The 24295-nt window shown below is 43.2% G+C and overlaps 1 protein-coding gene across 5 annotated transcripts in view; it reads right to left on the bottom strand.

Moving 5' to 3' along the window:
- The window catches only part of EEA1 (early endosome antigen 1), a 164860-nt gene that overhangs the window by 100127 nt on the left and 40438 nt on the right, over positions 1-24295 (bottom strand). For 4 of the 5 annotated variants that reach the window (XR_003998482.1, XM_030548559.1, XM_030548560.1 and 1 more), the window contains 6 exons: positions 19600-19654; positions 19432-19491; positions 18448-18487; positions 17451-17558; positions 17241-17362; positions 13188-13343 (listed from right to left, as the gene is read on the bottom strand). Coding sequence is in view for 4 of the 5 variants with exons in the window: in XM_030548559.1 (XP_030404419.1) it covers positions 13188-13343; positions 17241-17362; positions 17451-17558; positions 18448-18487; positions 19432-19491; positions 19600-19654 (541 nt within the window). In the remaining variant the exon portion in view is untranslated. The remainder of the gene's footprint in view (positions 1-13187; positions 13344-17240; positions 17363-17450; positions 17559-18447; positions 18488-19431; positions 19492-19599; positions 19655-24295) is intronic. The other variant, XM_030548562.1, reaches the window with a different exon arrangement.

Below are 24295 nucleotides of genomic sequence, written 5' to 3'. Positions count from 1 at the left end.
GTTCTCAACCCAGAATTCCAAGGGGCGGGGGAGACTGCGGGAACTATGGGATAGCTACGGAATAGCTACCCACAGCGCAACGCTCCGGAAATCGACGCTAGCCTCGGACCATGGACGCACACCGCCAAATTAATGTGCTTAGTGTGGCCGCGTGCACTCGACTTTATATAATCTGTTTTATAAAACCAGTTTATGTAAAATCGGAATTATCCCATAGTGTAGACGTACCCATGGAGAAACATCAGCTTTCTGCATTTTAAAGATGAATGAGAAAAATAAAATGCACATTGTGTTACCTTTGAAATACATAGTGCACAAATGGCATTATTTGTTATAAATGCTTTCCCTTCCCTCACATTATTCTAGCCACAGATTTCTGGTCACAAGTACAGATGTTAATATGATCATTTCCTTTTTTAGAAAAAGAATAGCACATCCCATGAAAGTTTACACTATTTTGTGCATGTAGAAAATGGTTACCCACCTTTTAATAACTGTTGTTCTTCGAGATGTGTTGTTCATATCCATTCAAAGTAGGTGTGCGCGCGTTGCGTGCACACCAGCCGGAAGATTTTCCCCTAGCAGCGCCCGTAGGGTCAGCCCTGGCGCCCCCTGGAGTGGCGCCACTACAGCGCCCTATAAAGGGGCCTGCCGACCCTCCACCCCGTCAGTTCCTTCTTGCCAGCACTCCGACAGAGGGGCAGGAGGGTGGGTATTGGAATGGACGTGAACAACACATCTCGAAGAACAAAAGTTACTAAAAGGTGGGTAACTGTTTTTTCTTCTTCGAGTGGTTGTTCATGTCCATTCAAAGTAAGTGACTCACAAGCCTAACCTTAGGTAGTGGGGTCGGAGGTCACTACTGACTGGAGTACTGCACGACCGAAGGCAGCATCATCCCTAGCCTGGTGCATGATGGCATAGTGCGATGTGAACGTGTGGATGGAGGACCACATGGCAGCTCTACAAATCTCCTGAGTCGGGATCTGAGCCAGGAACGCCGCAGAGGAGGCCTGTGCCCTGGCAGAGTGGGCCGTAACTGGAGGAATAGGGGGTTTGGATATACAAAGCATTCCCGTATGCAGGCTGCGATCCATGAAGAGTTCCTCTGAGAGGAGACCGGGAGCCCCTTCATTCCAGCTGCCACCGCGATAAAGAGCTGGGTCAACCATCTAAACGGCTTTGTCCGTTCAACATAAAAGGCTAGGGCCCTGCGGACATCCAGGAAATGCAGCCTTCGCTCCTTACCGGAAGAGTGTGGCTTTGGATAAAACACCGGTAGGAAGATATCTTGTCCCATATGGAATTGGGAGACGACCTTGGGAAGGAAAGTCGGGTGAGGTCTAAGTTGGACCTTGTCCTCATAGAAGACAGTGTACAGGGGTTCGAATGTCAGTGCCCTGAGCTCTGATACCCTCCTTGCTGAGGTGATCGCTACAAGAAAAGCGACCTTGTATGACAGGTACAGCAGACAGCATGAAGCCAGGGGCTCGAAGGGAGGACCCGTGAGGGCGTAGAGGACCAGGTTCAGGTCCCAGGTAGGAGCTGGTTGACGGACATGCAGGAATAACCTGTCCATGCCCTTAAGGAAATGACCAACCAGCGGGTTTGCGAACACCGAGGTGCCCCCTTCTCCCGGATGGAAAGCCGAGATAGCTACTAAGTGAACTCAAACCGAGGACAGAAAAAGGCCCAACTGCATCAAGTGCAGCAGATAGTCTAAGATAACGGGAATTGGGGCCCACAATGGTTCCTGCCCTCGCCCACTGGATCAGATGGAGAAGAGTTTCCATTTGGCCAGGTAGGTGGCCCTGGTCGAGGGTTTTCTGCTACCAAGCAGCACTTGTCTGACCTGTTGGGAGCATTGCATCTCCACCGGGTTCAACCATGGAGCAACCAGGCTGTGAGGTGTAGAGATTGCAAGTTCGGGTGGTGAAGGCATCCCTGGTCCTGCGTGATCAGGTCCAGCAGCAGGGGAAGCATCAGGGGCTCTCTGGTGGACATGTGCAGGAGCGACGTGTACCAATGTTGGTGTGGCCATGCTGGTGCTATCAGGATTACATGGGCATGATCCCTGTGGATCTTGAGAATTATCCTGTGTATCAAGGGAAAAGGAGGAAAGGCGTAGAGCACCCCTTCCTTCCACGACAGGAGGAAGGAGTCTGACAGAGGCCCTGGGCTGTGGCCCCGGAGGGAGCAAAACCACCGACACTTCCTGTTTTCCTCTGAAGCAAACAGGTCTAACTGGGGACGACCCCAGAGCCGGAAGATTGAGAGCACTACGTCCCGACGAAGGGACCACTCGGGCCCCGGAAAGAGCGGCTGAGGGCATCCGCCAGGCTGTTCTGTTCCCCCGGGAGGTAGAATGTCGTCAGGTGGATAGCATTCTGAACGCAAAAGTCCCACAGCGCGAGCGAGGGCTTCCCTGCACAAGGGAGAGGAGCATGCACCCCTCTGTTTGTTGATATAGAAGACCGCTGATGTGTTGTCCGTGAGGACTGAGACACATCTGCCGGCCAGGTGAGACTGGAAGGTAAGACAAGCCAGGCAAACAGCTCTCAGCTTCCTGAAGTTGATACAGAACTTGAGGTCCTCCTGCGACCACAAGCCCTGTGTCCTGAGATCCCCCAAGTGCACACCCATCCCTGATCCGAGGCATCCGTCACCAGGGAGAGGGAGGGTTGAGGGGTGGCAAAGGAAAAACCCAAGCACACCTTCTGTAGGTCGAGCCACCATTGGAGAGAGCTCAGCACCACCTGGGAAAGAGTCATCACTGAGTCCAGGGGATCCCTGGCCGGGCGGTATACCGTCGCTAGCCAGGATTGTAGTGGGCGGAGCCGGAGTCTGGCATGGCTCACCACATAGGTGCACACCACCATGTGGCCCAACAGCTTGAGGCAGTTTCTTGCCACGGTGGACGGGCGCAGTGCAGACTGAGAATGATTTCGGACATGGACCGGAACCTGTACTCCAGAAGATAACGCTCTGGCGTGTGTTGAGTCCAGAACCACCCCTATAAATTCTATCCTTTGGGTAGGAGACAGGATGGACTTGGCCTCGTTTAAGAGGAGGCAGAGCTCGAGGAAGGTCTGCCTGATGAAAAGCACCTGAGCTTCCATGTGCTCCTTGGAGCGGCCTTTTATAAGCCAATCATCCAAGTAGGGGAAAACCTGTATACCCCGCTTGCGTAGAAAGGCCGCAACGACTGCCATGCACTTCGTGAAGACCCTTGGTGCCGCCAATAAGCCAAACGGGAGCACTGTGAACTGCAGATGGGCTTCGACCATGACAAACCTGAGGTACCAACAGTGTCAGGGGATTATGGTAATATGGAAATACGTGTCCTTTAAGTCGAGGGCAGCATACCAATCTCCTGGATCCAAGGAGGGAATGATCGAAGACAGGGAGACCATGCGGAACCTGAGCTTTTTCACCAACTTGTTCAGCCGCCGCAAGTCCAGGATGAGTTTGAGGACCCCTTCTGCCTTAGGTATTAGAAAATATCGGGAGTAGAAGCCTCTGCCCGAGCTCCTGAGGAACTTCCTCCACTGCCCCCGCTGTGAGGAGGGACCGCACTTCCTGAATTAGATGTTGCTCATGAGAAGGGTCCCTGAAGAGGGACGGGGAGGGGGCTGGTGGGGTGGGAGGGAGGAGACTTGGATAGAATACCCCCTTTCTACCGAGCAAAGCACCCAACTGTCCGACGTGATTCGGGACCAGGCATGGTAGAAGGGGGACAGACGTGACCCAAAGGTAGGGAAAGAAGACTCCACAGTCCTGATCAGTAGGCCATCGACCGTACCATCAAATAGGGGCCTAAGCCCCGACGATGGTCTCGCTTGGCCGGATATCTGGCCGGAGGGGTGGTGCTGGTAGCGCCTCCATCCGTTCCTGCCCCATCTGCGCCCAACCTCTGGACAATTCTGAGGCTGATAAGGGCGTGGGGCCACTTGTGGCCTAAACTGCCTACGTTGGGTTGCCGGGGTATGCAGGCCTAGCGAGCGAAGTGTAGTCCTCGAGTCCTTTAGACTATGCAGACGCTTATCCGTTTTGTCCGAAAACAGTGTCTGCCCTTCGAAGGGGAGGTCCTGGATAGTCTGCTGGACCTCATAGGGAAGACGCGACACCTGGAGCCAGGCTCCTCGCCTCATGACCAGACCTGTTGCCCTGGAGCGTGAGGCCAAGTCCACTGCATCTAGGGCAGCCTGAAGGGAGGCTCGGGAGATGAGCTTTCCCTCTTCCACCAAGGCCAAAAACTCTGCCCTTGAATCCTGGGGAAGGAGCTCAGTAAACTTCGACATGACCGAACATGTGTTATGACCATATTGGCTTACAACAGCCTGTTGGTTGGCTATTCGTAGTTGAAGGCCTGCCATGGAGTACACCTTTCTACCAAAGAGGTTGAGCCTTTTGGCGTCCCTGTTCTTTGGCGTCAACCCTTGAAACCCCTGACGCTCCCTTTGGTTGGCCACATCTACCACCAGGGAGTCCGGGGAAGGGTGGGTGAACAAATGCTCATGACCCTTCGAGTGCACAAAATAACACCTCTCTGTTTTCTTGTCAGTAGGGGCCAGTAAGGCTGGCGTTTGCAACAAGGTGTGAGACGTGTCCTCTACAGTCTTGATCAACGGTAGGGCCACCCTAGATGGTCCCGATGGAGCCAGAATGTCCACTATTGGATCTATGTCCACCTCAATTTCCTCAGCCTGGATTGCGAGGCTAGGAGCCGCTCGCCTGAGCAGTTGCTGAAGGACTCTAGTGTCTTCCAGGGCCGGTGCCATGGCCGTGCCTGTGACCGCCTCATCCGGGGAAGAAGAGGAGGAAATCACTTGGATCGGCCCGTCCTCCGGCATTTCCAGCCCTTCGGGGTCCAGCGCACATGGTACCGAGGCTGCGGGGCCGGTGCCGGTTCCAAATGCGGCACTGCAGCCGGTACCGGGATGGCCAATGAACAGCTTGGCGTGTCTGGCAACACCTGTTGAGCAAGAACCGTGGTCGCCGCTGATGCCGATGCCTGGCTAGGGGGTGCTAAGCTTAGATGTGGCACACTCCTACCCAGTGACAGTGCCGGTGGAGGAGGCAACTGCGCCGGGGCCATCGATGCCGAGGCCAACCTGGAGCAAGGACCAAACACCTGGCCCGAGGACTGGTGGTAGGCCCAGGGGATCCAAAACAGCCACTGAGAGGGCGGTTGCCATTGCTGCTGCCACTGAAGTGGGTGCCACTGGTGGCTCACACCCGAAGTCGATCTCCTGCTCCGCGACCGGCTGGAGCGATAGGAGTCCGCCTCTGACTCTGAGATCTCTGAATAAGAGGACCTGGGGGGGGGGAGCAGCACCTGTCGTCGCTGGGGAGCGGCACAAAGGCGAGGAGCTCTCTCTCTGGTCCAGTGCCACCCGGGTGGCGCGGGATGGAGAGGGAGGCGACAGCATGGCCGGCTTGCCCCTAGACTGTACTGGGGGATGAGCTATGGTCGGCAACTCCCTGCCACAACGCGAGGAGGCCGGTACCGGGAGTCTCAGCAGGTCCGAGGCCGCCTCAAATGCCTCCGGCGTCGAGGGGGGACGCATGTCTCTGCTAAGGCCCGGGGATGATGGTAGCTCCGGACTCGACTGCCCTCTCTCCGGTGCGGGAGTTGACAGAGCAGCTGGGGGCTATAACCCAGCCTGTCCATTTGTACCCGCGGACGGCGTCGGCCTGTGGAGGTCCTGGTGGGGCAATCGCTCCCTCACCGACCTCTTCTTCTTAGCGGGCACCAGGGACAGCGAGCGGTGCCGCATTGAGGCCAACTTCTTATGACCCGACTCCCTCCAGTGCTGGGTTTTAGAGGATTTGGGCTGAGCCCTAAGTCTTGATGCCAGTGCCAGAGTGCTCCGCACCGACGAAGACGTGTTGGGCACCGCGTCTGCCAGCTCTGGGTCCGAAGGTGGCCACAAAGCAGCCTCCATCAGAAGAACTCTAAGTTTTGGGCTCTATCTTTGAGAGCTCTGAGATGGAAGCCCCTGCAAATAATGCACCGGTCCCTTTGGTGACCCTCCTCAAGGCACCGCAGACAAGCAGATTGCAGGTCACTCTTTGACATGAACTTTCAGCAGTCCTTGCAGAGCTTAAACCCAGGAGATCGAGGCATGCCCCGGCAGGGCGACAAGTAGGTGGGGGGAGAAACTCCCAACATCAAGAACTATGTACAACTAATCTAGATAGACTAACTAACTATATACACGAGGTTTTATGGACACTGCTAAACTTGCTATCAGCAAGCAAAGTTCCAGCTAGCTGTCACCGGCGGTAAGAAGGAACTGAGGGAGTGGAGAGTCGGCGTGCCCCTTTATAGGGCGCTGCAGTGGCACCACTCCAGGGGGCGCCAGGGCCGACCATACGGGCGGTGCTAGGAGAAAATCTTCCGGCTGGCGTGCACGCAGCGCGTGCACACTTACTTTGAATGGACATGAACAACCACTCGAAGTAGAACAAAAGTTACTAGAAAGAAGCAGTCTTGTTCATAGAATAGGATACATTTTTGGGAAGAGCAAAGAGAATGTATAAACGCATTCATTGTAAAAATATATGTTGCTATTAACTCTGACTTTTCATAATGGCACACTTTATACTGTTGTAGTTGCAGAGTTGTCACTACAAAACATGGGATCTCTAATCTGCAAATACACTGTTTTGTGAGAGTATCCAGAAAAGTACATGGACATTTTGTAGAAGTGATAGTGCAAATGCAAAAATGCGCACAAATTTGTCAAACACTATTGCAGCTTTTTAAACCAGAAACAGAATAAGAATCTACATAGAAGAATTATTGTAAATATATTTCAATATATAGTTCTGCCAACCATTGTTCAAAACAAAATCTCATGTTTAGTTATTAAACAACAACAAAGTGAGGTTGAATAATTGTTTAAAATACCTGCTAGCTGATGTGTTTATTTGATTAATAAACCCATAAGCAAACAGGAACTGTTTAACAAGCTCTTGATGTTACCTTGAGACTACAGAATTACAATGTAATGAGAAAAGGCTTTCACAAAAAAATTACCTCAAATGTAAGTGTCTCCATTAGAAAGCAGAAAAAATAAAATAAAATGATGGATGAAATGTGGAAACAGGAAGTGATAAAAGTTGTAGGTACAATTCTTCAAAATTTATAGTCAAACATTATAATAATATAATATATGGAGATATACCTAGCTCATAGAACCTTTCTATGCCTTTATTTAAAGAGATAATCTTGACTTTACCACAACAAAGGCACTTTATACAGAAATACTCATATTTATTTATGTTAATACCCCCATTCATGTTAATATGCACTGGAAATTATATCAACAATCTAGCAGGTGTTGTATGCCATGCAGGCAATTATCCCATATAAAAATAACCAAAATGAGTGCCTGCAAAGACTTACACACATGCTAAACTTGACTGCAGTGAGACTATCCACAGTGAATGAAGTTAAGCACAGTGTGTAAAGTCAACTATGTCTGTCCATTATTTCAAAGACTTTTGGAGTAAGTCTTAAAACACATAAGTGCTGCAGAAAAGATATATTATGTGGGATTCACTATAGTGAGAAACTAAACATGGGATAGAGTTGCTTTTGGGATCCTCATAATCTAACTAAAAGAGCAACTTGCCATGTTTCAAGTATAACTCCACAACAAGCACAATATACAACATCCAATGAATAAGAAGGCGAGATGGTGAATGGCAAAAGAAGAGCTCAGCATACAGCTCGATCAATGATTTTTAAATATGAAAAATTAGAATTCTTTCAACGGTTTTAATTAGTTAATGCCAAAATGATAATTTAGTTCCTTAGCAATGAAGGGCAAAAAACCCAAGCACAAGATGACAAATACGAAGCCACATTTAGAGCAGAAATGCCACAAATATGGAAACAGTAAATTTTTTCACCTCAAAACTACTTCGTTTCTCAGTATTTAAAGGAAAAAATCCATTAAAAACAGTACTTTTTTTACTTATTCTCTCATTTCAGGCTACACAGTTCTCTTTTTTTTAAATTACATTCTCTGGAAACCAATATTCTGAACATGAGAAGATATAGCACTAAGAACTCAAACCATTTTAGTTAGATTCTCAGTCTACACTCTCAGAATTCTAAGCAAAAAGACCAAGGACTGTGTTATAGTTACAGGATGAGCTGGGCTTCAGGCCCCTTTTGATCTCTCATGAGTGCATCCGTCTGGTGACAGGTTTTACTACCTTCAGCGCTTTTTGGATGGAACCACACATCCTACCTTTCTCAGAATGGATCTCTTGGCTGCAGCCCTTTGTTTACCAACGGTGTTACCACAACAGGCTCAACTGTGATTAGCTACTGTAAGGCCTTTTCTTCCAGGGCCAGTGACATAGGTTGATTAAAGTGACTCAAACAGCTTCTTCAAAACAAGGAATTGTTTATTCACTCAAGGGTGCACAGCAAGTAGAGAAAGAGATAAAACAATAAAAAGCCTATATCCCTGGGTCTTATCTAAACTTTATTCTTTCTGTGCAAGTTTTACAAATAAGTCTCACTCAGCCCAGCCACCCCTACTGCTGGTTTGGGAGAGAAAGACAGCCTCTTCTACACTCTGTGTCTCACTATCAGAGGGTACATCTACATTGTGTTTTAAAACCCACAGCAGCAAGTCTCAAAGCTCGGGTCTATAGATGTGGGCTCACACTAAAAACAGTTTTATAGACATTCAGGTTCAGGCTCTGAAGCCCATGTTAACATGGTGGGTAAAAAGGGGAGGCTGAAGCCCACCTCCTCACCCAGGCCTTAGAGTCCTAGCTCCAGCCCAAGCTACGATATCTACACTGCTGTTTTTAGTGCTATAGTGCGAGTCCATGCCTGGGAGAAATTAACCTGCTAGCCTGGTTGAAGCCAGGCAGACAGGCATTTCCCAATTAACGGGCCCTTCACCCTTCCCTTAAGGACCCTTTGTATTCTCTCTGGAAGCATTTTATCTCTGTCTTTGTTTCATTTCCCATTAGTTTCCTCCTAATAGCCTCCTTTCATTTAATTCCATGAAGTCAGGCAGCATAATATCCAGCAGGTAAACTGAGGCAAATGTGATTGTCAGAAAATAATACAGATAACTCCCTCATGCTCCACAGACTGAATAGTCAGAGACTGAATTAACTTCTCAGCCCCAGAAGTGAGTCCTCAAGAACAGGGATGAATCACAGGCACGGGGAAGCTTTCACCACCATTACTATATATATTCCACAGGTAGAGGGCGTCAGTTTCCAGTGTTCTCAATCTAGCACTTTTCACAAACACATTTTATTAGTTTTTAAAAGCTAAGTGGAATTCAGGCTACTGATATTAGATCTAATAGATTTTAAAATCTTTTAGATCTAATATCACTTCTCATAGACAGCAACATTTTATTTTAATGTAGTTAACCTGTCACACATTATAGTCACTGCTATGTTAAAGATTATGATGCAGAGGAGATAGCAACATTTTAAAGAATGAATTACCGCTACTTACTTTAGCACTTAAATTATACCAGTTGTCTTTGGTTCACTTTAAATAGTACCTATCCAATTTTTCACAGATAGCTAATGCCACTGCAAAAGCTTTACTGGAAATTTAGTCACCCAGCCCCACAAAGATTTGACATTCATATGCATGAGAATAACTAGCTACACCAATGCAACCCTTCTCCTCTATATCTGCTACTATGTCCAACAAGAGTTACAAAGAACATTAGATTGTTTCTGCTAAATGATACACAGTGAAATAGTTAGCCATTTTGGTATGTAAATCCATCCATTAAGATGAACAGCAGCAGTTCACATTTCTGTTAGAGCTAGCTCTGCATAATATGGCAGACATCACTTTATGTTCAGTTTACACGTTTAGATTGTCTTTGAAACATACAGACTAGATGGCCAATATATTGAAATGAAAATTTAAATTCTGAAGTACAGTTGTGATATACTCAAAAATGAGGCAGCAATTTACATAACCAATTACAGTAACTCCTCACTTAAAGTCATTTCAATTAACATCGTTTCACTGTTACATTGCTGATCAATTAGGGAACATGCTCATTTAAGGTTGCACAATGCTCCCTTCTAACGTAGTTTGGCAGCTGCCTACTTTGTCCACTGCTTGCAGGAAGAGCAGCCCATTGGAGCTAGCTGGAGGGACTTGGAACCAGAGTGGACCGGAAGGCCCACATCAACTCCCCACTTCCCTAAGTTCTCTGTGCGGCAGCTGCCAAGCAGGCATGTCCTCCTGCCCCCCATCTCCATAGAGCGGGGGATGACGGGGTGGACACGACAGGGGTCAAGATGGAGGGAGCCTGCCAGCAGCAGCTGCTGTCTCAACTTGCTGATCTACTTAAAAAGGCACTTTACTCAGAGTGGAGTCAGCTTTCTTAAAAGGGCAATGCACTTCTCTCTCTCTCTCTCTCACACACACACACACACACACACACAGAGTGTGTGTCTCTGTCTCTCTCTGCCATGCTGTCTCCTCTCCCTCCATTTGTGCTGCACTGTAGAGTGTGAGGCTGCATTAACAACGTGTTAACCCTTGAGAGATCAGCTGAGTGCTAGTTCATCATTTAACAGTAAGGCATTCCCTGGGAAATATCCCACCCTCTGACTTCATCACTTCAACCAAGCTTCACAATCATCATGTTGTGTACAGTATTAAATTGTTTGTTTAAAACTTATACTGTGTATGTACATATATATAAAATATAGTCTTTTGTCTGGCAAAAAACATTTCCCTGGAACCTAACACTATTTCGCCCCCCTCCCTCCCCTCCCGCCCGCCCATTTTACATTCATTCTTATGGGGAAATTGGATTCGCTTAACATTGTTTCGCTTAAAGTAGCATTTTTCAGGAACATAACTACAAGGTTAAGTGAGGAGTTACTGTATACTCAAGGCTCAAACTGCGACATTCCTTCCTTCACATACATGTTTGATCAAGTCTGTGAACGGCTTCTCCTTAGTCTAAATATTTTAAACTTGACTAAGAAAATACTGGACTTATTATTTGGTAAAACACTGTACTCTATATACAATTCATGTGGCTCCATGAATGCCTTGTACAGTCTCTGCAGGGCAAGGAAAGAAAGGAAGATATCAGGAACCCTGAGGAGTTTAGAAACAGTACAAGGCCAAGAGAACTGGTTACTTCACACATCTCTAAAGCTCTGCAGGGCAGAGGAAGGAAGGAGGAGCTGGAATTGGTAGAGCTCTGAAATTCCACGGGTAGATGAAACCGGGGGGGGGGGGGGAGGCGGAAACGGGCCAGTTATTCTGCACCATTGCAAAGACCTCTAAAACAGCATGAGCTAGGGGTAACTTGCAAAACTTATAAGTTTATCTGAGCTGCACAGGACAGGGAAATACATAGTCATGGTGGAGTAGGGACCTTGCAGAGCTCCTGAGTTCCATATTGGCCATATATTCAAAAGAAGAAAATTAACAAACAGATAATTTTGTTACTTTTAGCACACGCATCTCCTCATCAAAAATTTTATTGATCCAAGCCAAAAATTACAGAAAGGTTATAGATGTTAGATTGCTACCTCTCGCTGAAGTGCAAACATATTCACACCAAGGATTGTTCCAGTTTAAGAAAGCCTAAGCGTTCAAAAGTCTGGAAACGAATAGTTAAAGGAAGGAAGATAAATATGCAAGTATCCTCATAGTTCAGACATTCTCTGAAATAAACATGCAAGTGTAAAAATAAAAAACACATTGCACATTCCAAAAACAACCTTAATTCAGACTCTCATTATCTACCCACCTAACATTTTACAGGAAATGCTTATTGGAACAACAACAACAGTTTTAAGAATATTTGAAATCACTAGTTACAGATGAAAACACCAATCATTCTCCAAGTTTCTTTGGCCTGCTTTCTCTTCTTCCTAGGTGATTAGGTAATGTACTAGCTTCATGTAAACAAAAGGGTATACTGAGATCTGTGCCCTATTGGGTACAGCATGATTGAATAAATATTGTTAAGTATTTTCAGATCTCTCAACACTGGTCTAATTCTGCTCCCATTGAGTTCAACAGATGTTGGTTAGCCTAACGCTGAGCACTTCTGAAAAACCCACCTACAATCTGTATCTCATATGGAGCGTGGAGTCTCACTTTGAAAGGATAAACAGGAAAAAAAAGGGCATGGGGTGGCATATATTTCCAGGACATATAATTAAGGTGGAAGTAACAGATTTTGTTTTCAACCTCAGAATGGAATAGTGGATGAAGAAAAATACTTGTGTCTCTGGTCTGACCATGAAGGATGAGACATGATATATTGGTGTCTATTGGCGAAAACAGGTAGTTGGGACTGGCAAGAACTTAGTTTCTGGTTTGTATATGGAGGATAAGAGCCAAAATGTTGATTTCTATGGCCAATAATGAGCAGGTGAACGGAAAGATACTGTGGAGGAGGAGGGCAGGGGGAGTCTGTGAGTGATTTTAATGTTTGTAATTTATATGCAAAATATAGATGTGATAAAGGGTAAGTGTCAAAAGGCTTCTGATTAATAGGTTAATGCTGGAAAAATTTTGCGGAAGTTACAATGATTAAAAAAATCACAATGCATATTCTACAAAAGCATGTACATTTATTTAAGGGACTATATGAACTGTGAGTACATTTGAATAGTTATCTACCTTGCATTGATGGTTCATTTTCATATATTTACATGCTTAGGGGATTATTTAAAACTGTAACCCTGTTTTGTAAACATATGTTTCAATTTTAATGTTAAGTAGCAACCATAACCTTAGGTAACAATTAGTTTCTGTCTCTATATTACAGCACACAATTTAGGAAAACTCAAAATAAAAATTTTATTTTTGAGGGAGAAATTCATTGCTCTGTTTCCCTGTCTCACTTGAGAGATCACAACATATACCAGCAGAGGAGGTTGCTTCTCCTCTACATGGCTGTACGAAACTAACTTTTCATCCTAAAAAGAGAATTTTTTTAAAAAAGATTTAGTGTCCGGATACCAATGCACGGATTGTATCAATCTACTCTAATCTAATGAAACACTCCCTACCAGACTAGTTAGGGAAGAAAGCAAAATTCTATTCAGTGTGATGGATTAACATTCATCATTATAATATGAAAATCACAACAAAGCTAAAACATGTTCTAAGCCTTTTTGTTTGGCTTCATTACCTCTGAGTTCGCATACTTTGCCTGCAAATGCTTGCACTCATCTTTCAGGTTCTCTGATTCTCTCTCACGCTCCAAAGTCATCTTGTCCATCAATGTCTGAACTTGGACCAGCTCCTTCTTTAAAACAGAAACATCCTCCACACCAGGCCTTTGCAGCTGAAAGGCAGCATAACAATAATTACTACCTATAAGGATTTCTAATACTGACAGATACGTTTTCAGAATCACTTCATATTCACTCTCCGCAAAAGGTTCCAATCCATTTAAGATTTCCTGCTGAAATTATTTTGGGTTATTTCCAGACCCTTTATTTTCAAATACACTTTCATTTCTCATCTAAACAGAGAATGGTATTATTTATCAGTGTTTTTATTATATATATTGCTGTAGCACCCGAAGACCCCAATCAGGAGTGGGGCCTTAGGCATTGTTTTCACTTTCATAAAGACAGAGTGCCTGCCCAGAAAAGCTTACAATACAAAAGAACAACAGAACAGATGAGGAGTGGAAGGAAAAGATACACCTTACAGGCAAAGCAGCCAGGGTCGTAATCCCAGCTATAGATCCCAGAAGACAAGGTGGATGAGGTAATATCTTTTATTGGACCAACTTCTGTTGGTGGGAGAGACAAGCTTTTGAGCTTACACAGAGCACAACGTCAGGTTTGGGAAATGTACTCACAATGTCACAGCTAAATGCAAGGTGTAACAGATTGTTTAGCCTAGTAGTTAACACATATTTCCAGAGACTATTCAAGGTGAAGCGGGGAAGGAGAGGGAAGTTGGGCGGAGGAAGGGTTAGTGGGTTATAGATTGCTGTAATAAACCATATAAATCCAGTGTGCCTATTCAATCCATGTTTTTTTGGAGTCTAGCAAAGTTATGAATTCAGAACTCCACCCCAAAGCACATTGCCAAACTCATCCATTTCATCCTCACTCTTAACAATTTTACATTCAGAAGGAAAAAAAAAAAAGTTCCTTTGCCACCATGGGAACAGCCATTGCTACTAAGATGGCTCCCCAATATACCAACCTCTTCAGAGGCCACCTTGAAGAAGAATTTCTGAACAAATGCACATGAAACCAATGATACACCTGAGCTACGTGGACGACATTTTCATCCTCTACACAGATGACCTAAACTCCTCCACAACGTCAACAACCACCATCCATCCACTAAACTTCCTCTAGAACAATGATTCTCAACCAGAGGTCAAGGGGCCCAAAGCAGGTTTCAGGGGGTCCACCAAGCAGGGCCAGCATTAGACTTGCTGGGGCCCAGGGCAGAAAGCCGAAGCCCCATCCCCTGGGGCTGAAGCCCGGGGTTATAAGCCCCACCATCAAGGACTGAAGCCCAAGCCCGAGCAACTTTGCTTCATAAGGCCCCATGGTCTGTGGGGCATGGGCAATTGCCCTGCTTGATACCCCCTAATGCTGGCCCTGGCTTTTATATGCAGAAAAACAGTTGTTGTAGCACAGATGGGCCAGGGAGTTTTTTATAGCATGTTGGGGGTGGGGCTCAGAAAGTAAAAGGCTGAGAACCCCTTCTCTAGAACACTCCCACACTAGCATCAATTTCTGGGGTACCACAACCAGTTTCAACAACGGAAGCCTACAGACAACTATATACAATAAACTCACAGATCACCACACCTCACTTCACAGATCCAGGAACCACCCCAGACATGCCAAGAAATCTGTTATCTACAGCCAGGCACTCAGATACCACAGAATATGCTCTGAGGAGAGAGTACGGGATATATACACTTAAAACCACCTTCACCAAACAAGGACTCTCCACCAGAGAAGTAGATAGCATCATGGAATGAGCCATCCAAACACCCTGAGAGAATCTGCTTCAACACAGAAATAAAACCTCCTCCAATCACACAACACTACTTTTCACCTACCACACCACACTAGAACCCATACAGGGTATCATCAAACAATTACAACTCATACTCAAGGTGGACATTATCCTGAAATAAACCTTTCCTGAACCTCCTCTTCTGGTCTTCAAACAACCCCCCAGCCCCTCTCCAAGCTCCTCATCAGACGCAAGCTCCCTGCAGATCAGGGCCCACCAACTCAAAGTAGCACCAGACATTGTCAGAACGGATGCAAAACTGTAGACATATCGCCATTTCTGCTATAATCAACACTCCCCACAACACACCTTTCAAGGTCCATGGGTCCTACACATGCCTATCACAACCTATGGTATACCTTATCCAGTGCAGTAAATGCCCCCATGACTGGAGAGCTGTTAACAGGCCACTTCACCTTGAATGGTCCTTTGAAATATGTGTTAGCTATTTATGCTAAACAAGCTGTTCCACCTTGTATTTAGCTGTGACACTCTGAGTACGTTTCCCAGACAAGAAGAGCCCTATGTAGCTCAAACCTTGTCTCTCTCACCAACAGATGTTGGTCCAATAAAAGATATTACCTTACCCACCTTGTATTGCCAATATTCTGGGACCAACACAGCAATACAACCACTACATAAAGCCATACATCATGCCAGTTCCACGGATGGACAGGTTGTTTACATATTTGCTTTATATGTGTTACCCAAAAAAAGGTTTTAGGTAGGCTTTTGGAGGGGAAAGCAGCACTTGGAGCTGAAGTGGGTGGGAGAAAGGGACTGTTGGTTTTGGACAGGGAACAGGAAAGAGACAAAAGATGAGACGGGACAGAGAGAAGAAGGGTACAAGGAGGGACAGAAGCAAAATGGCTGGGAGAGTGAAGTTGGGCAGATGGAAGGATTGCAGTGGCAGGAAGAGGTGGACAGAGAAATGAAGAAAGGCCACTAATCAACAGCAATACAGAAGAGAAAGAAAAATCCAGAGCCCAAGTTTCTCAGTTGAGTGAGTGAATGAAGATGACAGGAGGCTAAAAAGCTCCTCCAGGCTACTCTGCTTTTCCTTATATGGAAGAAAGGCTGCTGGGTAGCTTCCTCTTAGATCCTGACTGTGAAAAAGTGTTACTAGGAATAACTTTTCTTTAGTATTTTGCCTTTGTGGAGGCACACTCTTGGAATACATAGGTTCTGGGCAGCCAAGGGCAACAATGGTAACACCAGTGTAGACAAAGTGATGACAGGTGCCAGCCTTTTAACCAGCACATCACCAAGGTTTGGGCAGAGCTGCTCTTATGAATGCAGTTGCCCGGTGACAGCAACAGTGAAAAACATGAGGGGAAAAAGGCTAATACAGAGACACCCATTGAAGTCAACAACAATGGAGCTAGTCACATGAGTATATTCTAATCATCGTCAGCAAGGGTTGCAAAATTAGGCCTAAGTAAAACACGTATGAGGATTAATATTTTGTTTATGAAAGTCCTGAAATAAGGGAAGCCACACAGGCCTCTGAATAGAGCACAAACAGGCATCATGTCATACATACCTAGCAATAATGCAAATAACTGAATAAACAAAGCAGGCAAAATATACATTCCTTGGCTAAAGCAGCAAAGAATCCTGTGGCACCTTATAGACTAACAGACTATGTTTTGAAGCATGAGCTTTCGTGGGTGAATACCCACTTCGTCAGATGCATGTAGTGGAAATTTCCAGGGGTAGGTATATATATGCAAGCAAGCTAGAGATAACGAGGTCCATGCAGGTATATATATGCAAGCAAGCACGTTATCTCTCGCTTGCTTGCATATGTATACCTGCCCCTGAAAACTTCCACTACATGCATCTGACAAAGTGGATATTCACCCACGAAAGCTCATGCTCCAAAACTTCTGTTAGTGCCACAGGATTCTATGCTGCTTTTACAGATCCAGACTAACACGGCTACCCCTCTGATACTTGATTCCTTGGCTAGGAAGCTATTGGACGTTTAGAGCAATGGAATAGATAGTTTAGAAGAGAGGATTTTTTGAGCCCCTCTTCCTCTCACAGATAAATCACTGTCCAAGTAAACAATGATAGTCTATTTTAAGTTTATGTTTAGAATGGGCAAATGACTAAAAACCCTCTCCTTCTCATTTGAGAAAGGCCAAATAAATAAATAATAATTAAATGTGGTATGAATTACCAATTCAGTCTTTAAATCTTCTATTATGGCTCTCTCTTTCTGTAGTTCTTGCATCAGGTTTGTCACTTTCTGCTCTGCACTTTCTCGAAGACTCATTTCCTCATCATACTTTGCCTTAATATCTAGTTAAGAAGGAAGTTATGCAAAAGATCATTCATTCAGGTTTTAACTAAAAGAAGAAAAGATTGCATAATAATTTTATGTACTTACCTACAATCTCAGTAGCCAACTGTGCGGCTTTTTGCTCAAACAGGTCTTTCATCTGCTTAATATTAAAATTTTCTACTTGAGTCTCTTCAAGTTGCCGTTCTAATGATTCTAGCTCAAAAACAGTAGTATTTATTGAAAAAATTAAAATCAGAGGTTATACAGAAACTTGTATTGATAAAGAGCATTACAAAGAGTAACTCATCAAAGCTCACTTAAACTTCAATTCACTTCAATAGGACTGTTCATATGCTTAAAGTTAAGCATGTGCTCAAGTGCTTTGCTGGAATAGGACAGTGAGCATAGCATTTTGCAGGATTGAGCTCATAATCTAGCTAACCAACTGAAATTAGTTTATCCATTTTGGTCACTTTTTGTACACTGCTAATTTCTGAGGTGCAGTCAGAAGTTATTTAATAAGGATCAGCCAGAGACTGTGTGTGTACATAGGAACATTATTATTCCATGAGTGTCTCATGCAAATATAACATGGAACAAAAAAATTAAGAACATGCAGATTTTTTAAAAAGTGTTTTCTTTGGCAGCAAGTAGGGAAGACTGGCACTGAAGTCAACAGAATGAGCATTGACAATTGGTGTAATTTAAATGTCAACAATCACTCTGTCTTACTCAGCACAATGACTGTTTGTATATTTAAAATCATTAAGAGCATGTTCAAAAATCAAAATCACGATCAGAAGTACTTTTATGGGCACAGTAATTTCACCTTCTTTTTCCTAGAAATGATAGAACCAATCAACCTCTTTCTAATGTTTCTTTACTCTAAAAATGAACATGGCAACCTTGCGTGTCCCTATAAACTTATTGAAAAAAATGTAGGCAAGAGAAGACATTGCATAATTGCATCATTTTAGCCTTTTAATATAGGAAACAGTATTTTTCATCACGTCTGAAGTTTCACTTAACTTAATTTTTCTAACACACAGTACTGTAGTATTTCAATGCAATGTAGAAACTTCTCTATTAAAATATTTCTCACCTGCAGATGCAGCAGTTGTCACTCCATCAGGCTTAGATTCCTTAAGAAAAGAAAAAATGAAGAATAAGTGTGTCACTAGACAGTAAATGTAATAACAAAAGTTTCAGTAGCAGACATTTCCTGAGCATTTGAAAGAATTCCATACTTGAAGCTTGTTAGAATGGTTACGAAAATAGACTGATGTGCTTCAATGCTGCAGAGCAATTTAGGACAGAAAAGGCCAAGACGACTTGCCATCCTCTTATATCACTTAGCTATCATACTGATGCAGAACAGCAAGACTCCAATCTAACGAGCCTTCTGTTATATTGAAATCTGCCTCTACAGCAATATATGTTATCTGCACTAAAACTTGCAAGAGAAGCAGCAGCAACGAAAGGAAAGACAGATTTTCCCAAAAGGTTCAAGCAATTCTATACTTTTAATCCTTCATGTATAGAGCAAAATTCACCCCAATGCCTATTTCTGAGGTTTGTATAAATCAGTTCTGAAGCAACTCTGCTATATATGAAAATAAATTAGAGCTCCATTGTTTCAGGAGGCAAGTTTAATAAGGTGCAAGAGGCTACAACTAACTTTGTTTGGTGGATATTTTTGGAGAAGGTTTTGTGGGTTTTTAAGATTATATTGCCATTTTCAGAAATACTTTGGAAGTAATAATTCACTACAGATAAATAGATGCAACAACAGTGAAGAGACAGAGAAACTGAGCATGGTCTGAATGAGCCTACTGTGAGGAAAAATCTGACTGGAAATTAAAGGGCATGTAGTAATGAATAATCATAGCACCTTTAACATCCCTTTAACCTCATACACAGTTATTTCATTGTATATACAACTGATTTTTTAAAAAACTTCAGGAATCAATTTATGGAACTAATCGAATTGGGCCACGTGCCTTACAACAAGGTATTAATCTTCAATGCCAAAGATGATAATAAACTGCTTGTTGTAAACCTGCTTCAAGTATTTTAAAGCAATTACTTGCTGGCGCTGCACTTTTTCTAATTCTTTCTTCAGCTCTTCTGAGTACCATCTCTCCTCCTAGACAAGGGGAGGGAAGAGAAAGTATTACAGGCTCACAATATAAGCTGCTAGAACACTTCACAATTTGAAATCATGAACTATATTCAAGTAAAATTAATTTCCAACCTTAAGTGAAGCTTGCAAGTCTTGGACTTCTTGTCGGAGTAGTGATATTTCATTGCTGAATAAAGATCCGGGAGTTGAGAAATGATTACGTTATGGTTAAATTTTGTTGATTAAACTTCCAGTACATGTAATAGTTCCTGTTCAGATTTATTATGAAATAAGCTGGATACAGAACACCTCACATTTGATCCGCGTCTTAATACAGTATTACATTTTTTATTTTTTGAAATTTAACACAAACTGAACTGCCATCCATTATCTCATTTTCACACTAATCACCAGATTTAAAAAGTGCTTAGTCACCTTAAATATCTTAATAATTTTCAGTCTAATGTACTTGGTCTATTCTCAGAACGAGTAATTGCACTAAGGTTTATTGAATTTTTTTTTCATCCTTGTATTGCACCAAAAATAACCCAACTATTTCCATATTGGGGTCTTGGAGACCCCTAATATGTGAAAATTGGAGGTAACACATGGGATGCATTTAAAACTGACTTTACTTGTAACCAAATGAACTATAAAATTATGAATAAGTTAAAACCTTCTAGATTCAGAAGAAGTTACTCACCTTGTGCAGTAACAATGGTTCTTCGAGATGTGTGTCCTTATGGGTGCTCCACTATAGGTGTGCTTGCATCTCTGGGCTGCTGATCACAGAACTTTGGTAGCAGTGTCCGTTAGGCCCACACATGCACTATCTCTCCTTGTGCTGTGCCACGAGGCTAGTCAATGTGCTAAGCCCCCTTGCCTTCCTACTCCCACAGGGGACTTAAACCTGGTGTTGAGAGGACCGACTAGGCCTCCTTTTGAACCCAGGGCCATCTATTCACTTACATACCTCTCAATGAAAATGGCCTTCCTGAAAGCAATTACTTCGGCCAGGAGAAAACAAGAAATAGTGGCTCTGGTGCACATCACCCCTACACAGTATTCGTTCAGGATAATTTTCAGAGTAGCAGCTGTGTTAGTCTGTATCCGTAGAAAGAACAAGAGTACTTGTAGCACCTTAAAGCAGGGGTCCCCTATGCGGTGCCCACGGGCGCCATGGCACCTGCCATGGCATCTATGTGCGCCCACCTACTGGCCGCCGGAAAAACAGCTGCCGAAATGCTGCTGAGAAGCGGCAACATCAAGAAGCACTGCCATCGAAATGCTGCTGATTTTTGGCGGCATTTCGGCAGCAACTCCTCTTGATGACACTACTTCTCGGCAGCATTTTGGTGGCAAGACTTGTTGGCTTTGCCACTTCTTGGCAGCATATCAGCGGCCACCTCTCTGGCGGCCATGCTCCTCTGCGGCTAGTCGTCAGGTGCCCGCCACACTGAAAAGGCTGGGGACCACTGCCTTAGAAACTAACAAATTTATTTGAGCATAAGCTTTTGTGGGCTACAGCCCACTTCATCAGATGCATGCAGTGGAAAATACAGTAGGAAGATAGATAGATTGTATGTATGTGTGTGTATATACACACACATACATACACACACACACACACACACACCGAGAGAATACAAAACACTCTGGCCACATCCAAAATTCATTCCTAAGGTAACCTCCCTGTTTCACATGAACTAATTGATTCGTCTCCCAACCAATCAAAAGCACAGAGATGCAAGCACCCCTGCAGTGAAGTACCCCTAGGGACATAATTCGAAGAAGCATATTACACAATACTTGTGCTGGGGTCTAACTGATCCCATGATGAAACACGTTTTTTAAAAAAGGAACACACTCTACAGGTGTTGGGGACTAACTGACCCCATGTTTAGACAATGAAAATAGACAGCAACAGCAACAATAAAAAAGGCACAAACACAGCAAAGTTGCAATAAACGGCCTACTACTTTGAACAAATGGAGCTAATACCAGATGTATGTTCTAAAAATAGTAAGTTTTTATACTTCACGCATTTTTGATGTGTTTTTCTCTCATTCCCTGGAACAGATGCAACATCTTCCCAATTAGTCTCTGGATCAGTATCCAGGACACTAGACACACTTCCCTAGAAGCCTTTGGCAAGGCTGGAATGTTCCTTTCATATATCAGTGGGCAAAAAATGTCTGTACCCAGATCCCTGAGAAATATTCATCTCTTATTCAAAGATGTATTATGCCACTTGTGATTCAACAAAATCTAAACATATGCCTTCAGACATGCAATGTGCATATGCAATCCAATAGTGTCTTTGCCCCAGCCACAGCATCTGTCAAGTATAGATTTTTCAGAAAATGCATCTGACAATTGTTGCATCCCCAGAAACTCTTCCGAGCAACTGTAGGCTTCCCAAAAAAACCAATGTGATGGCATTATCTTCAAAGAAACTCAATTTGCTGGACAACTGTGATGATACATAAGGAAAATGTTATCTGGAGTCTCTCAGATTCCCAAGAACCTTTTGGTGCATTTTTTTTAAACAAAAAACACTGAAACAGTGAAGATAAAAACAATGCTGAAAGACTGATATAATCATATCATAATTGCTGCCTTAACATAAAAACAATCTGTGCTGGAACAGTTGCATAATTAATTTCAGGTCTAACTGACCCTAATAACTTTTGAATGTCCTTTTTTGCTACATTAAAACCACACTAGGGTATGAAGACAAAACCAGTGCTAACGAGTTGTCCTTAACATACTTAGAGAATACTTGAAGAAAACAGCCAGTGCTTTGCCTATCATGTTTATTTTATTTTAATTTTATTTTATTATGTATTTGGGGTGCAGGAGACCCCAAAGACCTTGAAAATGTAGTACTTTCATTTTTCCCACTGACTAACATTGAGGCGGTCTAATTGACCCCATTATCTTTTCAGTTACTTTTTTTTTTGCTACACAAAAATCACAATAGGTAAGATAATAAACCCAATGTGGAAAGATTGACCCCATCCTAGTTTGAGCATACTTAACATATGAAGTAGTATAGGTTTGTCATAACAATTTTTATTTACATTTTTGTGTGAGTTGGGGTCAGATAGACCCAAAACATTAGAAGGGTTAAATATGCAAATAAACTGATTTAGACTATATTCTGTTTTACTGTATTGTATCAACTAAATAATAGCACTTTAACACAGCTAAACATTTTAATACACTATCTTGCAATTCTATAGTCCATGTTATTAAAAGTGCAGGTTAGTTCCCTCTCATTTCCCATATAATATCAAGGGGCAATGTTAGGAGACAGCATGCTATCCTATTTGTTCTGAAATATGCAGTTATATAATATTTAACCCAAACAGCAATTCAGTGTGCCCAACAGTTACATCAATTTGAGGGCCTGAGCGCGCTGACACTCAAAACCCTAGGGCTTGTAACTCTCAAATTACACTCAGAAGCCTGATGTTCTAGTCGCCCAGGAAAACGAAATATGAGGATGAAATAGTTATTACTCAGTTTGCATAGCACCTTTCTAAAATCTCAACTCACCTTGATTAATTAGAAAACTATACACATAAGGATCACATCACATCACTGAAATGCAGACACCCTTAATGTGGAATGCAGCAGCCATATTACTGCCAAGACCACATTATTTCTTACTTTTATTATTGATATACAGTAATAATCTGAGGCCTCAGTCACAACCAAACGATGATACAAAAAATAATACACAATAATTCAGGGTCAGTAAATAGAAAAAAAAATCTCCAATAAATATTACTAATGTCTCACTAGTTATGTCTATATTGTAAGTTATCTATTTAAAGCAATAATGAGATTTAGATCTTCTCCACATAGGAACGTTTTACCAGTTATACTGACATATTCATACAGATATAGTTATACCACCATAACCACCTGTGTGGACACACTTACTCTTTATAAAAGTGGCTTTTTTTAGTTTAGTTTATGTGAGTTAAGAAGAGGTTTAAGTTAAACTAAAAAAGCTCTCTTATACTTGAATAAAAGTGTTTATGCGGAGGGGTTATACTGATAACTTTGTCAGGTTAAATGCACACCTTGGCTTATACTAAAAAAAATGGCACTTTTCAAAATACTGTGCTTTTCCTGGCTCAATTCCAAAATAGTTAGCTATATCTTACCTTTCTAAGCCTTGTCTAAATGGAAAAAAGTTTATTTGGCATAACCTGAGGCACGAATTTAAACCAATATATTTATACTGTGCCAGTATAATTCTCTGTGTGGACACTCATTTCAGTAAAAGAGAGTCTTTTTCTGCATTTATGCTTATGTCACTCTGGAAAGAGGTTTATGTTAAACTGAAAAGGCCACTCTTATTCTGCAATAAAAGGGTATCCACACAGTGAATTATACTGGTATAACTATATCAGCTTAAGAACTGTTAAATCTTTCATGTGTAGACAAGCCCTAACTCTTATTTCTTTTTGCTCCCCTTGAGCTGCATGACTCCCAGTCCTTCTCCCACTTCTGTGTTCAGCCTTCTCCTATGCAGCTCTCCTAAATCTAATATAACATGCTTGATCCAGATATACTTAAAGCTGCTCTTTTATGTGATGTGCGAAAATGACTATAAAAACATTATCTTACTCAGCAAATCTGTTCCCAATGTGTATTGAGGGTCACATCTACTCACTTTAGTGAGAAAAGTAAATTTGTATTGTTCTTTGTCTTCTTTCCCCACAAAACACAAAATTAAGACTGAGTGAGCTGTGGTTCAATCCATCTTGTGTATCATCAACAGAACTGTTTACTGCATTCCAGTCTGTTACAC

This window comes from Gopherus evgoodei, chromosome 1 (genome assembly GCF_007399415.2).
Source record: "Gopherus evgoodei ecotype Sinaloan lineage chromosome 1, rGopEvg1_v1.p, whole genome shotgun sequence".
Taxonomy (NCBI): domain Eukaryota; kingdom Metazoa; phylum Chordata; order Testudines; family Testudinidae; genus Gopherus; species Gopherus evgoodei.
The sequence above is the reverse complement of the archived record's forward strand: the minus strand, read 5'-3'. Positions and strand labels throughout refer to the sequence as shown.